This window comes from Pteropus vampyrus, unplaced genomic scaffold (assembly GCF_000151845.1).
Source record: "Pteropus vampyrus isolate Shadow unplaced genomic scaffold, Pvam_2.0 Scaffold127, whole genome shotgun sequence".
Lineage (NCBI taxonomy): Eukaryota > Metazoa > Chordata > Mammalia > Chiroptera > Pteropodidae > Pteropus > Pteropus vampyrus.
The window spans coordinates 3501390-3519504 of NW_011888908.1; the positions used below are offsets into that span (position 1 = coordinate 3501390).

General features: G+C 35.4%; 1 protein-coding gene across 2 annotated transcripts in view; it reads left to right on the plus strand.

The window, feature by feature from the left end:
• The window catches only part of HNF4G (hepatocyte nuclear factor 4 gamma), a 97146-nt gene extending 81497 nt beyond the window's left edge, over window positions 1-15649 (plus strand). For both annotated transcript variants that reach the window (XM_023534612.1, XM_023534613.1), the window contains 7 exons: window positions 1534-1640; window positions 3171-3326; window positions 6379-6466; window positions 8290-8442; window positions 8568-8804; window positions 9718-9840; window positions 13288-15649. In XM_023534612.1, the coding sequence (XP_023390380.1) occupies window positions 1534-1640; window positions 3171-3326; window positions 6379-6466; window positions 8290-8442; window positions 8568-8804; window positions 9718-9840; window positions 13288-13409 (986 nt within the window). In that variant the 3' untranslated portion in view covers window positions 13410-15649. The remainder of the gene's footprint in view (window positions 1-1533; window positions 1641-3170; window positions 3327-6378; window positions 6467-8289; window positions 8443-8567; window positions 8805-9717; window positions 9841-13287) is intronic.
• The last annotated feature ends 2466 nt before the right edge of the window (window positions 15650-18115 follow it).

Sequence of the window (18115 nt, forward strand, 5' to 3'; positions counted from 1 at the left end):
TTAAAAAATAGTGAAATTATATCTTCTACTAGTCAGAATAATACTTTTTTTTTTTTTCCTCAATAGATTAGGAAGTAACTTTTGGGTCTATTGAGTAGTTCTATTTCCCTTACTTTCAATAATAGTATAATATCAGGATTACTTTAAGATGGAAATGTATATAAACATGGTTTAAGTAAAAAAATTATGGTATAAGAAGGTTACGAATAGCATTTTTCTAAAGATTGATCATGTAAATTAAATTAATAAAAACATGACTTCCATTTTAATTTTTTATCTCCACAAATGTATTTCATCAGTTTAAGCTGAAAAATCAATGACAATTTCTGTTTAAAAATAAAGAGAGAGAAGGAAGAGTAAGCTACCGGTAAACATAATTTTAAATAAAATATTAATGATTTATTCCAACCGAAAGACTACTCATGCTAAAAGGCAAAAAGTCAAGTATTTTCTCTTCCAAATTAATGAGTTGATATCTAAGAGTAAGTTTTGGGTAAATAGTAGATATGGGCATAGAAGTTAGTGAATTTTTTAATAAAAGAATAATTTCAATAAAAAGGTTGACAGTTTAAGGTCTTATCTTTCCAGGAGAACAGAATAGAACATTAACTTAAATAATTAGGGACCACAGGCCTTGTTTTCATTCTTGTTGATTAACAGAGATAATTTTACCTCCTAAGTTTTGAATCCAACTTTGATATCTGCTTTACATTTATATATTTATGTGACAAATATAAAGGTATAGTTGTGTATACTCCCCTTTTACACTTCCCCATATTTAAACCTTAGTTTTCAATAAGGAATTTGGGGACATGCATTGTTCTTTCTTTCCTGTTTGAAACAAGTAGGTCTTGTTCTCTCATAGAAGCATTTCCCATAACACATGAGATTCCTTTGCCTTTCCAAAATGGTAATATTCAAACCTCACGCTTCTCAGGTGAGATTCCCTACGTGCTGCCAATTCTGCTTTATTAACGTTCGTAAACTTTCCCCAAGAACATTGTTTCATAAGAGATCATAAGACTGTATTTTTAAAATCATAACTAAAATAAATTTAGTTTCCATTTTTTGCTAGTGATTTAGAAGAAAAAGAAAATGGAAGTTTCAAACTCTGTGACTCATGTCTTCTGACAGTGAATACCCTCTTATCTTTGACCTGGTCAATCTCGAAAGCGATACACTTCTCTAGTTATCTTATGGTTTTATTAACTTTGAGAGACTGGAAAACCATCTTAGGAAAATACAGCGTGGCCGAACTGGCTGACCCGACACTTTCCAACTTGCACGCCACCTTGAAGTCCCAAAAGACACTAACTGTTTTATGAGCTCAAGTGACAGGCCTGGCTCCTTCTACTTTTAAAAGTGGTTTAAAATGAAAAATATCTTCAGTCATATTCCTCCCGCCAACAGGTCTTATCGAAACACCCCTTCTCGCTTTTTATCCTGACTTTTTTTTTTTTTAACGTCAAAGTGTATATCCTGACATATATTGAAGAGAACCGACCAATTAATACTGTGATTTTTCTCCCCTAGCGGTCCAAAATGAACGCGATAGAATAAGCACGAGAAGAAGCACGTTTGATGGCAGCAACATCCCCTCCATTAACACACTGGCACAGGCAGAGGTTCGGTCTCGCCAGGTACCAGCATCCGCCCCGCTCAGCAGAATCAAATGCCTACTCAGGCGGGAGACTAAGATACTCCAGGCTCAGTCAAATGTGCTCATCACTAACGTAAACTACAATTAGGCCAATTCAAGAGTTTTACTTTGAAAATATTAGTCAGACAAGTTGACTTAATTTTGACTTCTGGACAAGTTCCTCTTTATTAAATGGAAAAACGACCCGCATTTTAGTCAAAGATTCTAAAACAAATGTTTACAAGGTTGATTTAAAACATTTAATGTGTAACACAGCATTCTGGGGGCAGTTTCTTGTTTTATTAATCGAATCTGTGAAGTCGGTTACAACAGTTACGAGGGAGTTTGGTTGAGACCCGTTATCAGAGCACCCTTCCTTGAAAATGACTTCTGGGCTCAAGAACTCACCTTGGCACCTGGTTTTGAAGGGAAACTGGAATTGAAGGAAAGAGCCAGAATTCAAAAAACACGGGAGAAAGAAAGAGTCTTAAGTTTATAGAATGAGACTACCAGTTCTAAAGTTTAAAAATGTGGGTCATAAGTTATAGTATAAAAATAAATCACTTAAGAATAAAATCAAGAAATCTTTTGAAGACAGTTTATTTTAGCATTTTAGCATATTAGAAATGTTAATGATATTTTTCTATTATAAAGCAAATTACGAAATAGCTAATTATTAATCTAGTCCTATAATGACTCAGTGCAACTACTTTCGTTTTTGATAACACAAGGGTAATATGATGAAGTTAATATCACTGTTATCATCATCAGTACTTGAAATTGCTTGATGGTCCTATAAAGCATTTAGAGAATGGCTTCAAGAGGAAATAGACACACTACAGAAAAACACGTCCACACGCACACATGTTCGAAAATTAAAAAAAAAATTATAAGAACTTTTAGGGAGTGACTTTTTTTTTCAGCAGAAAAGCATTTTAACACCACTTATATTTTTATATAGTTCAAAATTGTATATAGTTTTTAAAATTGTCATTCTGTGTTAGGCTTTTCAGTGTGGCCGAGTCAAACGTTGGCATCTTAACTTTATTTTGGAGCGCTTCCATTCAATGCAGAACATAAATCATTCTGCTTCTCATCTGAGTCTTTTCTCCCCAGTTTGGTAAACTTTATCCACTGGAAACCTTTCCAGCAAATTAAAGATGGGCTATCTTAATGGAAATGTCATTTTTTTAATTAATAATAAAATCACAGAACATATTTCATGTAAATCCTCTTTTATCTCTTTGTAGAGTCATTTTGAATTATGAAATTCTCTGAAAGTCGGGAAACTTTTTCTATAGATTCGGCCAGTAAAATAAGATACTGCTCCCAGGGCATGTGCTTGCCAGGTAGTGAATGTTTTCAACTGAACTTGAACTGATAGGTATTTTATTTCTCAATGTAAAAATATTTAGTATCTTTCAAGACACTGTGACAGTGATGATGCCCGCTTCAGTAGTGTTTATGCAGTCATAGAAAACAGAGAACTATTTTAAGTGATAAATTAATATAATGTTCTTCTTCATTCCAGATCTCAGCCTCAAGTCCTGGCACAAGCACTGACATAAATGTGAAGAAAATTGCAAGTATCAGTGAGGTCTGTGAGTCTATGAAACAGCAGCTCCTAGTCCTGGTGGAATGGGCTAAGTACATCCCTGCCTTCTGCGAGTTACCGCTGGATGATCAGGTAGACGTTAAAGAAGTTGCGAATGCTTTAAAAAAACATGTTTTTTGAACTCTGCCATGTTTGTGCGTTCCTTTAATTATATTTGTGATAGATTTACTATTCCTAATAGATTTACTATTTGACAACGGTTAAACTATCTTATGAGGAAAAGATTGGTTTTCTTGTCCGTTCACCTTCTTGTTCTGTCAAGAGGCACAACTTCTGTCTGAGGGGTCTTGAAAATTTATTGATTGGATGAAGCTGAGCAAGACGCTGTTTTTTTCCTTTTAGAGTTTAAAAAGATTAAGTGTGGGACAAAAGCAGATAGGTGACTGCCATCGTGAGACAAAGAATTGGCAGGGCAGATGTCTGGGAGGCAAGTGGTACACAATTTTGTCTTGATGTTTACTGAAGGTGCTGTGTAAAATTCCTCAGAAATGCCAGACCGCTCCTACACAGAAACCACACAGGGTGTGTTGGTGCCATTGTGGGCACTTTATGCAATTAGCATATAAAACTTTGCTATTTGTATTGTCAATTTTCTTCTAGCAGTACTGTATAAAAAGTGTAGGTCTGGCACACACAAAAAAAAGTCTATAGAATCGTGCTCTGAAATGTACAGAGGAATAGAGAAAATTCAGCTGTAATGATCTTTCTCTAATAACATATGTTTTTATACTTTGTAACACATACGTTAAGACATTTTAATTAACAGTTAAGAACTTTAATTTCCTAATTAGTCTGTGAAGATTAGGTTATTAGTTTCAGGTTCATTTTGAACCCTTCCATCTAAGTAGTATATAATATTTTGCAGATGCAAATATTTTGAAATTTTCCAATTCCCCCCTCGTTGAGTAAACCACAACATGTATTATACCCAGAGAATATCTTCACATCTTTGAATAGTGTTCTTTATCACTGATACGTAAAAACAAAGAAACAGTCAAAGGGAAAAGTGGAAGATTATATAAAAGTCAAAGAAGCACAACATATTTACACAGCCAGAAAAAAGAAGTGATCATAGGAAGTTAGTTACATTTCTAGGAGAGCATTTTACTTGGTGATAGGAAAAAAAAAAAAAAATTCTGTGAAGTCTGAAATTATTCTTAACATGTTCCGTCATTGCCTTCCTGGTATGAGTCATGGTTATTGACATATCGTAAAGATAGCTTGGCATAGAAGGTTATTTCAGAGTGAATAATGCTAAATTGCTAAAACCTACTTGTCTCACCCCAAGCTATATAAGCAGGTTTATGTTATTTATCAGTTTTATATTTTTATTATCAGTCCTCTTTAAAAGTTGCTGACTTGTGTTTGAAGACGATGATTTGAAAATTAGGAAATCGAAATCCAGTATCCTGTCAAAAACAGTTTTAATTTACTAACTCAGACTTTGATATTAACGATATAGCATTAACGGCCACAGATTGGCAAGTGTCTATTCTGGGTAAGGCGCTGCGGAATTACCGTGGAATTAGCTGTCAGTTATGTTATCTTAGATTATTATTTTACTTAATGCTCTCAAGATCTCTGTGGCATATGTTTTATAATCTCTGCTTAACAGTTTTTTAAAACTGAACTCTAGATCAGTTAAATTCGCTGAGTAAATTCATCAAGCAAACATTTATTAAGACTGATGTTCGGTTTTATGAACCGTGAGTATTCGGCAGTAAAAATTTAGATTATCATTCTTCTCATAAAGTTTGCATTCTATTTTGGAGAGACAGACAATAAAAAAAATACACAGATTATGAGTAAGTTGATTGTAGGTGGGGATAAGTTCTATAAAGTGGAACGGGATGAGTTGCTGGAGAATGCCTGGCGCTCAGTGGTACCAGGTACTTTAAATTGGGGGTCAGAGAGGATTTTTGCTGAGATCTGAATGACAAAGGACTAAGCATAGAAGTACCTGAGGAGAAAGCATCCAGGCACAGGAGCAGCGTGTTCCAAGGCCCTAAAGCAGGGAGAAATAATGTGCCTGGAGAAAAGTCAGCAGAGGGTGTGGCAAGCTGAGACCCAAGACGTGCGTGGAGAGCAAAACATTGAGCTGTCACCTACGAGGCCTTGGGGAAGGCATTTGGATTTTATTCTAAGGACAATAAGAAATCAGTGAAGCGTTTTTAGCAGAGGAGTGGTATTAAGTGATTATTAATTTACAAATATCATCCTGGAAGCTCTGTCAAGGAGGATTTAGGACAGAGGGACTGGGAATGAAGCAGAGATACCGGTTAGGTCTTTAGAGTATATGGTGTGTGGCCAGGGGAAGAATGACAAAGGCTTGGGCTGAGTGGTAGCAATGGAGAAGCGGTACCAGGATTTGCTAGGAAGCGGTACCAGGATTTGCTAGGCAATTAGAGAAGAATCAAAATGGAGTCTTGCTTTTGATATAAACCAGCATTTTGGTCGATGATGCCATTTACTAAGATGATGACGATGTGGAGGACCATGACTTTGATGTGTTAAAATTGAAATGCTTCCTGTCATCGAAGCTCAGTTGAGAGTTTAGTGCAAAGAGGTAGAGGATTGATGTCGAATGGGTTGGAACCCAGACCCTCATGCCCGTTTCACTCTGTCACAATCCTCACTTTGCTTGGATTTGTTCGGTCTGAGTGTAAGAGGTTATGTTTACATATATTTTTTTTTAATTTAATCCTTTTGTCTACACTTTGAAATTTTTATCGCTATCTCCATTTGATAGATGAAAACAAATGAGTCCCAAACATAAATGATTAAACAGGTAGCAAATGGCCAAGCCAGATTTGAACTCTGGTTTGTTGGATTACATTTCATTCCAAAACACTTATTTGTTCTGTTGTTTGTTTTGTTTGTTTTTGCTGACTTTGTATTGACTTGTTAGTTTTAGAAATTTTGAAAAGTAACACATTACTGATACTCTTAATTTCAGAAAACATTGAAGGATTAGTGATGGCAACTCTCTGTGAATATTATAGTTTATTAAAACAAACTAAAAAAAGACCCAGGCTTAAAGAACACTAAGTTAATCGGACTCATATGATACCATTTTTTAATCCTATTTCATAATTAATCGTTAAACTTGGGATTTTTCACTGAGGTGGCACTGTTGAGAGCTCATGCGGGGGAGCATTTACTGCTTGGAGCTACAAAGAGATCCATGGTGTATAAAGATATCTTGCTTTTGGGTAAGTTTGTTTGTTTTGTTTTTTTTTAAATTTATGAAGAAATTATGCATGTGTCATTCTTACGCAGGAGCTGTTCTGTATGTACCAAGCATTCGTAGACACTGACGAATGGTCCTCTCACTCCACAAATGGGATTTAATTGATCATGCCTCACTCAGGCCCCATTTTTCCTTGCTTTGATTGCAGAGAAGTTCAGAATGCATTGAGATATTTGAATCATCAGGACACTCCCTCTGTGTCAAGTTAATAATCGTAATATATGTTATTTTATACTTTTTTAAGGAACACGTGTACCTCCTGTGATCTCATTGCCCATGGTACGCTACAAAATCCCGTTAAAAAAAACTTGGTAACAGTGTCTGAAAAATCTTGATAGTTAAATAACAGCGCTAGGAGAGGCAGAAGTAGGATGGCAGGTGGAGCGGAAAGTCGGGTGGAGGGGACGAGACACAGAAAAAGCTTTTGTCTTATAAAGTTAGGTGTGCTGTCGAGGAGTTAAGATCCCATAATGCTTATTAGCTCCACCTCTCCTTGGCTTGTGCGAAACGATGACTAGGTTGTTCATTCTATTCACGTGATAGATATTTTGGCCCCAAATAGAAATAAGTTGAACATAATACAATTATAGCTAATATCGATTGAGGTCGTACTGTGTGGCAGGCATTGCTCTTAGCGCTATACGTGCATTTCAGCACTCCTGTTTAATCCTCACAGTACTCTCAACGGGGAGGTATTATTTTCAGCTCATTTTGCAGGTGAAGAAATAGAAGCAGACAGTTTCCCTAAGATCACAGCACTAGTAAGGGACAGAGCCAGGACTTTAAGCAACCTAATGTCACTGCGGAGATGGTACTCTCAAATTCTAGTAAATATTCTGTTGCCTTCATAGGACCCCTATAGATCTGAACACAAAATACCTAGAAAACAAAATGTTTTCACTAATAGTTCTCAATCGTTTCATCATGAAAAATTAGGTAAACTAACCTCTCATAAGAGCAAGGCTACATTTTGTACATGTTGCTACACTGAAGATTGTCTTTGCCTGAAGTGAAAGAATTCAGAATATTTTGCTTTTTGTGAAACTATAAAATAACAACGTAGCTGTTAGTTTAGGGGCTACAATAATCTTTTAATTTGTTAACATATTAGAAGCTACTAAATGTTCATCATATTATGCCAGAGATGTTTGAAGTTAAAATGGCCTTTAGGGATTAGGTGGTCCAGTTCTCTATCCAGTTTCTGAACTCCCTTAAATTCCTACCTGTACAGCGATCATCCCATCTCTACTTAAACCCAGGAAGAGAGATTTTACTATTTAATGAGGCAGCGCAGGAGAATACACGTGCTAATTTTTAAATAGTCAGCTTCATCTACTAAGGCTTGTTAAAATCGTGTCTCGATCGTTGTTACAGTTACATATACCTAGACACTAAAAGAGTGCTGTTTTTAATCCAGTGTAAGCCAGAAAGATTCTTTAGATTTTATATTATGCTCATTAATAAGTAAGGCACTAATAGATAACTGACATAGCGGAAAGCTAATCATTATACTTTGTTTGTCTCTTGTCAATTATTAGCTTATTATTAGGCTGTACTTCACTGTTATTACCAGTAACCGAGGCTGTTAAAGTGCACGTGATCCTGTTATCAATGGTATTGATCTTCTAAGTGTTCTTAAGCTTTTCTAACTTGACCCTACCAAGAGAGGAATTACTATTCTGATGTCTGCTAGGGAATGTCGTTTAAAACATTGGTTTGTAAAAACTTAAACAAGATCTGACAATTTTCAGGTGTGTGTGTGAGAGAGATTATTTTTCTCCCTAGGGAACAACTATGTCATTCACCGCAACAGCTGTGAAGTCGAGATCAGCCGTGTCGCCAATCGAGTGCTGGACGAGCTGGTTCGACCATTTCAGGAAATCCAGATTGATGACAATGAGTATGCTTGTTTGAAGGCGATTGTATTTTTTGATCCAGGTTTGTTTCCAAAGCCCCATTAAGAAATAATTGTAGTGAAAATGAAGCTATTTGTAATATTAGACCAGTTCCTGTCACACTAGCAAGATTCAATTTTTAGATTGTCCTCTGTGCTCCTTTATTAGACGCGAAAGGGCTGAGCGACCCGGTAAAGATTAAGAACATGCGGTTCCAAGTGCAGCTCAGCCTGGAGGATTACATCAACGACCGGCAGTACGACTCCCGCGGGAGGTTCGGGGAGCTGCTTCTGCTTCTGCCCACCCTGCAGAGCGTCACCTGGCAAATGATTGAGCAGATCCAGTTCGTGAAACTTTTCGGGATGGTCAAAATCGACAACCTGCTTCAAGAAATGTTACTGGGCGGTGAGTATGTTTGAGATGCTACTTCATTTATTAGCATCACGCTGTGTACTTTTAAATATGTTTGACACATTTTTTTTCTCCATGACTAAACAAGCTCTTTTTTTTTTAACATTTAGAAAGTCTGCAAACCCCATTGGCTGGGGACAAAATACTCGGACATAATCAAATCCCCATTCTTACTAGTCTCCACCATCTAGCTCCGAACCTTAATTTTCAGGCCCTTCAACATGGTAAATAGAAATATATTTCCTATTTTTGGTACTCCTTGAAGCGCATTGTATTTTCCTATGCCTTTACTCCTTTAAAAGCTCAAGGATGTCAGAATTGCAACATCTTGAAATGTAAACATCTTAAAAATGAACATTTTGCTCCCGAAATAATTAATTGACAGAACACAATGAGAAGGGAAAAATGAGATTTCATTACTGCACTAAATGTCAGGAATAAGTTAAGAAAGCATTTATTCCATGTTCTGATCTAGATTAAATTTCCTTGTAAAATCGCTTTATTTTATTTTTAGTTTTCTAGTGCTTAATGTGTCCCTAATGATATCTTCCTGAAATAAGAGTTGTTTATGCTATTAGGGTGACCCCAAATACTATGAACTTGAGGTAAGTGATTCTTGGAATCGCCCTGACAACAGGCAGCAAACGCAATTATTCCAGGAAACAGCACACAGGGTCCATTATTAATATACAACATAATATGATACAACATTCATCCAGTCAATGTACAGTGAAAGCTGACATTGTCCTTAATATGGCAGTGGTTCTATTAATTTATTTTTGAATTCCCAAAAAGCACTTTGCAAAAATAGCAATATTCGAGCTGTCAATCAGAACATTCGTTCCAAGGTAAAATTGCTATTCCGGATTAAATATCACTAATGCAAGCATCTTTTTATCTTCCATAGGTGCTTCCAGTGACGTTAGTCATCTCCATCATCCCATGCATCCACATTTATCTCAAGATCCATTAACCGGACAAACTATACTTTTAGGCCCCATGTCATCACTGGTTCATACAGACCAGATCTGTAAGTAGCCAGGCCACTTCTCAACCGTAACATGTCTTAATTACCTGAGAAAAAGGGGGGATTTTGGGAAAGAATCTATTAGTACCCCAAAACTGCAAAATTTGGATAAAATTTCTTCTCCGGGACTCAGCTGTGGGAGATTATAATATTCGGCAAGTTGCTCAGTCTCCTTAGACGTACCTTTGCTCCCTAAAATGGTGATATGAGTGCCTAACTCTTTCCATTTCATAGGTCTGAAGCATAAGAGAACATGCAGTCAGTTCTAGCTTTGCCTGGTAGTACCAACCCATAGAAGTGACTGTGCATGCTGCAACCATGCAAAGTAATCTTAATTCTCAATGGGAAATTATGGTTGCATGGGAACTTTAAAAGTGTTTGTCATGTAATGTTACATGTCAGTTATACCTCAGTAAGAAATAAACAAAAACGATTGTCAAAACATGAAGATCTCTCTTAACTACACATTATAGATGTGTAGGGAGGTTGAAAAATATAATAATCCTCATCTTTATCTTGTACACTGTCATTTAAAACATTAGAAACACTGAGAAGTAATGTTTTAGTGTTTTGTAAAAAAAAAAAAAATCAAGAAAAGTCGTTTGAACAGTGCTTCCACCTCTTCTTATAACTTACAAGAGGAAGTGAGCATGTTCCATGCCTGGATAAATAAGTATTACTCTTTTGGAAGTTTGGATCAGCTTCCAAAAGTTTATCCTCTTCATTTTTAATGTCCTGAAATATCTCCAAGAATCCATTCCATGTGGCATTTCTTGCCCATTTGATTTCCTCTGTGGCATCTTCGTTTTTGACAACACAACTTACTTCCTCACTTCATTGACAGCTGTTCCTCCACTAAGTAACCTGGCTGCATGTTCAGAGACTCAGCCAACAGCAGTGTCCACATTCCAGTGGTCAGCTATCTCTTCTATAAGTCCATTTTGTTCAACCTGAATTTCATTCCCAGCATTCTCACTTTTTCTTCCTTTGCTGCACTTGAATCTCTTTTTCAGCCAATTTTCTTTCATTTGTCCATTTTTGCAAAATGTCACATGGATTTGTCACCGGGAGACAGGAGCCTAAAACTACACACTTTGTTGTCTGTGCATGAATTGAATAATATATGTCCGGGACCAGTCACGGATAGACAGAGAGGTGATGTGATTGGTCGCTGATCACAAGACATATCTGTTATTTGGGTAGTTGTTTGTAGACTGAAGAGTGAGCAGTGCAGTTTGTGTTTACGCAGTACTCACTCCTAATCTTGAGTTACCATCGTAACCGAAACTTGAACCATGTTTTTGTAGGACCAGCGCTGTTATTAACTGATAACGCAAAGCCATGCGTATCAGACTTTTGCACAGCGAGGGCTACTTGGGAACACTCTCTGGAACTAAAATGATTATATAACTAATAGGGGTTCTTAGCAGCTAAGTTAATCGGATCTGACTGCAGTTAACACAAATTCTACCTCTGAATGGTGTCCTGGAGATAAGAATCTCTATTTGACAAAATATCTAGAATTAATTGCCTGTGAATTTATCCCAGATTTACCTTCGATCTGTCACCTCACCTCTGAACACTAAGCCAGCTACCGCACTGAGATGCCTTGAGTTATCATGATGAATTATTATGCATACCTGTATTACATACTTAATTTACAATAGCCCTTAATAAGTAGTCACAAGTATCATTTTACACAAATGTTTAGTGCAGTGTAACAATTTCGTGAGTACCACCTGACTCCTACCTAGTGGTAGGGAAAGTAGCAGCCACAGAAATGGCATGTTTTCACGTCTGTCCTTTAGTGCCAAGCCTTGTACACCTATGTATACGTTTTGTCTGAAACACAAAGTCCTTCGAGTGTATGACAGAGGCAGAAAATGAAGCTGTTAGAAAAGAGTACGAATTATAGAACTAGTATGGCACATTTAACCTGTGGGTCCCGGTATACTTGAGAGACATTATTTTGAGACCATCCTTGCAAAGTAGATGTCACCATTTCCATTTAATAGGTTGTCCAAAGCAGAGAGGCAAGGCCAATACTATACTGAAATCCATGGGGTTGTGAGATCAGTAATTCATAAACTCAGAAAATAAAACACATTAACAACGCATTAAGCATTACAGGCACCAAATGAAGAGAAAGTTTCACAATTCTACTGGCGCCTGAGCCCTTTACTTTTTAAATGCTAATTTTCTAGTAGTTTAAAAGCGTATTTGTTGACCCTAATCTTTTTAGAATCACATCATCACAGTTTCCATTTTTATTTTCCGCTTTCAGGACAATATTTATAAGAATCATTTGTAAAGCCAAGTTTTGCTTTGCTTGTGCTCATTTAGAATAGTTTACATTTTATCCAAAGCAAAACATTAAACACATAACACAGACCAAAATTAAAGTTCATGAATATTTACTTGATCTCTTAGAGCTGGTTTCAGATCCATCCTCAATATGAAGAAAAAGTTTTTAAAGCAGTTTGTTTATTCTTTTGTTAATTAAACTATCTAAAAATTTGTTTCTAAGTCATTGTTAATTCATACTTAATAATACTAAAGTTATCATATTAAGGAAAACCTGGCAAAAAGGGACTGTTTTCACTTTTTTATAGAATTTTTTTTTCCAAAAACTTAAAAAAAACTTTGGAAAAAAAATCTGTAAAGTTTGCAATGCTTCAGTCTGATCATCAAACATTTTCTATTTCTGTTAAATACGTGGAGTGATAATAAATATGAGTACTAAAATATTTCAAGTTTTTACAAATTATAGAATAACTCATGTTATTTCATAATACAGTAAATGTTTGCAGTAGGAAGAAATACTTTCTAGACAATGAAATATTCAAACTATAACTTTTATCCATCACTTAGACTTGCTCTCTGCATTGATGGGGTAGGGACGGACAAGTTCAATTATAATACAATAATTTTGAAGTGACAAAGCCAGTGTTTTTCAGATGCTTTTAACTGCAACAGATTTCAAAGCACTTGAAAAGTATTTTACCTTCATATTTTATTCATCTAATGTGCTTTAGTGGAATCCAAATGAAATATATTTTAGTTTATGTGCATTTTTTATTGCAAAAATTATAACATTTGTTTCCTAAGAGCTGAAAAAACACTAGCATTCTGTTCATTCTTTTCACAAACTTCTTTCCACTGGGTGAGAGAAACAGATGCTTATACATGCTATTAAGAAAGACAGAAAGACATGCTTAAGAATTTTAAGCATGATCTAGTCCAGTTTCAATCTATTTGGTGAGGTAGGCTGGGAGCGCATCTGCCATAGTAAGTCAGTGAGCGGATGATGTGTTCTACAAATCACTGCTTTGTATAGGATCATTTAAACACATCCAAAATAAAACAATGCCTATCGGTGTCATACAGGACTTAATGGGATAGGTCAGGGTGACTGTCACCATCACATACAATTCTCTGGTTCTTTTGCAGCAACTCCTGAAACCCCACTCCCTTCCCCCCCACAAGGCTCTGGGCAGGAACAATTCAAAATGGCTGCGAACCAAGCGTCCGTCATTTCCCATCAGTCTCTCTCCAAACAAAAGCGATTGTGAGGACACGTCTCCTTCTGAACGGCACTGCGCAAACGTGAACAATTATGGTCTTGAAATATCTCAGGATGATACTTCTGGCAAACTCTTAGCCAAGGCTTCTTCATGGTGCTGTTATAAGATGGTAAACTAGTTTCTCGTTTATATACTCATTTTGTTTGTCTTTGCTAATGTTTAAAACCTTCAGTTGCAACTGCTGTGTATCTGAGTTTCAATATGTTTATATGTTTTTTTTCCTGTACTGTACCTAAAGCGGTTGAATCTTACGTACTACTTTCATTTGTTGTCTTAATGTTAATTTAAATCTGTAAATAGCTGCTTTACCGTGATGTGATGCAGAACTGTTTTTTTTTTTTTGACCGCGAATGGTTGATCAGAAATCCCAGATTGATATAAAATGAGCTAAGCTTTTAATAAATTTTAAATTTGCAAATTAGAAAAATAAAGCAGTTACTGTAGAACAAGGCATAGATCTGTGAAGAATCACTTATGGATATCCAGTGTCTAAAGAGCATCCTTTTGGCTCACAGTTAAATATAGCTATTTTAAGTTTAGAAAAATATAAATGGCCATTCCAAGGATGACTGGATGTTCTTTCAAATCTGACTGTATTTCAAGATATATGTTAAGATAAAAGTTGTTAGTTTTAGCAGATAGGTTACAGGCTAAACTGTAAAAAGAAAACCCCCCCAAACTTGCTCAACCAAGAGAGAAGTTTATTTCTCTCTTCTGAGACAGTCAAGAAGTCGTCATTCATTGACTAGAACTTGTCACACACCCACAGCTAGTTCCTAGGGAGGCCGGGAGAGAAAGCAGAAAGCCTCGTGCCAACCGAAACATCACAACTCTGGAAGACAAATATGGGGAGACAAATTAGCCATCTGTCACACACACGTTGCCTCATTTAATCCTCACAACAACCCCGTAAGAGAGGTATTATTATCTTTCTTTGTAAGTAAAGAAATCTTTAGCTTAGAGGGTTTAAGTAACATAAGCCAAGTTCATAAACCTAAGAAGCAGGAGAGCCACATTTACCCCCAGATCTGGTTGCCTTTTAAAAGAGTAATTATATATTTGGTATAGGATGAAAAACGTGAGCGTTTTACTGTGGTTTTTAAATATATGTGATTGGGTGCTGATCGAATACCATCTGTCGTGTGACTTGTAACATATTTTCATGTAAAGCAGTGAGTGTCAAATTATTGCAACATGACAAGAAAACCACTTTTATGCTTTTAATAAGAGTCTTGCCCCTAGAGAAATCTTGTAAACAAATCAAAGAAAATAAAAGATATACCAGATAGGTTACAATAAAATCAAAAACAAATTTAAATCACTAATTTCTCAGATTTTCCCAAATCCAGCAACCCAGGGATATACTAAATGTCTAATTCTAGACTGAGGAGTACAGTTCACTGGAGCCCTAAACTCTTTGATATCGTCTAAAGCTGGAGCTTAATTAAAAACAATTAATGATGGGTCACTTCGTGAACCAGTGACATCTTCCTCTCCCTCTCTCTCTGACACTCACATAATTTATTAGCTGAAGCAGGCAACAACTGGTTGAGTAATTATCAATGATATAAAAAAGTAAGAGACTGATTTACATGATTTTTTAGGGATCTTTCAAAATTTCTAAGATTATGATTTCATAACCCCAATTTACTCTACGAGTAAAAAGGTTCAGTAAATGTTAACTAACTTATTGGCTCTTGAAGTGAAATTGAACTCTTAAAGTGGAAAGTGATTACTTAGAAGCTATCATTGATTTAATAGAATCAATAAATTCTTTCAAGAGCTGCCACCTTTGTGCAACTGTAAAATACATCTTTGAGACAGAGAGTGAGAGAGAAGTTTTTTTAACTTTATAATTTTTTTGAAAATTTACTCTGACATCTCTATTTCATGAATAAGAATCTTTTTGATTTTCATAAATACAATATCATCAGCAAATTTCTGCTTATCGTGTTGTTCTCTTAGAAGATATTAAAAAAACCTTTAAAATATAAAACAAATTCTTTATTAGTAAGCCCTTTAACTTATCTGCATATATTTGCTAAACAGTTATGTTTTAGAAATTGTTAACTAACAATTTTGTTTTAATAACTATGGTCAGGGAATTTGTAATATAATATTTTGTATACTTAACTGCCAAAAATGTTGGATGGAATGAACTGATATGTTTAAAATATTGATAAGAAAAGTTATTGCTTTTATATAGCACAAAACTTTTTCAGGTAATAAAAATGAATAATTTATTGTGAAATAATGATTCATTTTATAAATGTAAAATTATTTTTATAAATTTTATTGTCAAAAATCAAAATTACTAGATTTTTTAATGTTAAATTATAGTGAGATTAAAATATTTCTAAATGGTGATACCATGTTATTTCATTCTAAATAAAAATTGAGAAAAAACTGAAAGGAGGTGTTTCATTATTGTTCAAAAACGATTTTATAATTGTAGAGATCCTGATAATATTGTTTAGATGGTCATTTAGTTAAATTTGCAGAGTTCGCTAATACCGGTCTTCAGAGGCCAGAGCAAAATTAATTTGCACATCACCAAATGATCATAGACTTGCACACTGATTGAAGGGAGAATCATCACATTTGTGCTTTAATTATGTAGTTTTGCTTGCTTTTTGGTTTTCTCACAGAAATGAAAATATATAACCCCCGCTGGCTTCAACAATGTATAGATTTTTAACCTAGATGTTTTAATTGCTGATATAACCTCTTCACATTTAAGCTCCTTTGCAAACTTTCTTAAATTATGAGGACCAGTACATCTTATTTTCGTAGAAGACTACTACTTTTTCTAGTTTTACTTTTATCAGGGTAACATGTGTGCATAACGTGAAAACACAATTGTGCTTACAGTATATAGTGAAAACCTGCACCCTATCTCGCCATCACCTTCTCCCCCAAGGTCTGCATACGAGTAATGACGCTCAAATATGAAAGCCATTTTATCTGGTATTTTTCCTCTATAGTTTGAAAGTATATGTTTATATCACATTTTTTTAAATTATTGAAAAAATTTTAGACCTTATCTGTATACAAACGCTCAACCCCCACCATATTCTCCCAATTTCTTAAAAAATCGGTATTTTTACTTAGTAGTTACTATTTAAATAATTGCAAAGAGCTTGGTGATCAAAGACTCAAGAGCCCTGGGAAGAAGTTCTGGATCATTCCACCGTGTAAGCCACCGAGACTGCAGAAGTTCAGCCAAAGGTGAGGACACTCTGGATTGGATACTAGAAGAATGAGCTTATCCTTAAGACCAGCTTCACTGGTGGGCCCTCTAGTCTGTTCCACTTACCCTTCTCTTTTAATTTTCTCCCAGAAAAGGGACTCACTAGACAAATGAAGGACTTATTCTAACAGTTGCTGGAATGCAACTGGCTAAGAATCCCCAGCTCGCAGGCATCTCTGGGAATTTACGTTCATTTGAAAACCACCTCATCCATCGCCATACCCCTACCTGGATGCAGCTGTGTCCAAAGACTGGTTGATGTAGGAGCCTGGTTGCCCGGCCCTCTTCCCACAGCTCAGGACAACTCTGAAGAGCCATCCCCCTTTCAGAGCTCACTGTGGGATGAGCTATGGTTTTCGTTGAGTCTGCATCACAGCTTAACTTATTTCTCTATCAAAATTTGCTTCCATCTTCTCTTTTGGGGTGTGGATCCTTAGAGCATTCCCTGATAAATGTCCTACATGATAATCTCAGACTCCAATTTCTGGGGAATCCAACCTGAAACAACATATGAAATTCATTTATATTTATATACTATCTTAGACAATTGTAAAATGAGGTTAACCAACCATACAAATATCAATAAAAATAAAATTCATCAAAATCAGATTTAAGTATTAAATTACAATATCCTCAGAAGTCGAATTTATAAAACCTAAAAAAGAATGTTTACATTGAAACACAGAAAATATGAAACATTTCTGAGAGTTTAATTTATTTTCAAGTAAATTAAGGCATTGAAAACTGATGGATTAGGAGAAAAAAGTGTTAAATGTGTTGATGGTGTTGAATGACAGACGTATAGAAACAACTAATTAAATGAAAAAGCTGGCCAGATCCGATTTTTAGTTAGAAAATGGTATTATAGTTAAGGATTTTGTAATGTAAGAGATCATTTGACAGACTCCTAGCTTCTCCTTTTTCAGAGGCTATTTCTTCTGGTTGGCGTGTTCCTACTTGAATTAACATATCACCTCCACCCTTCCCTGAACATTTTACAGCCTTCTCAGGTAAAATCAAGAACTTCCTCATGTGTCTCACTGTTGGTTGTATACATTGCTATTTATAGAATTTATTTCGATATTTTTTCTATTGCTTATTGCCAATTAGAATGAAGCCCAGGTGTACATTTTTGAATTTCTAAGATTCAAAACATTTCCTAGTGTTTAATAGGTGATCAGTAGTGAACTCTAAATTAGACCAGAGATTGGTGACAACTATGAATTATTTTTTTGTTTGTAAAGCTCAAGAAGAAAATGTGCTGAAGGTAAAAATAATATATTTACTTATTATCCAATGGATTATTTTTAGCCAACGGTAACTATTTTAATAAGACAATCAGTTTATCATATTTTAAATAAAAATAATTTTAAAAGCAACTTATTTTTAGTAAGTGAAACATTATCATTAATTCCCATCTACATTAACACAATTTTTTCTCATA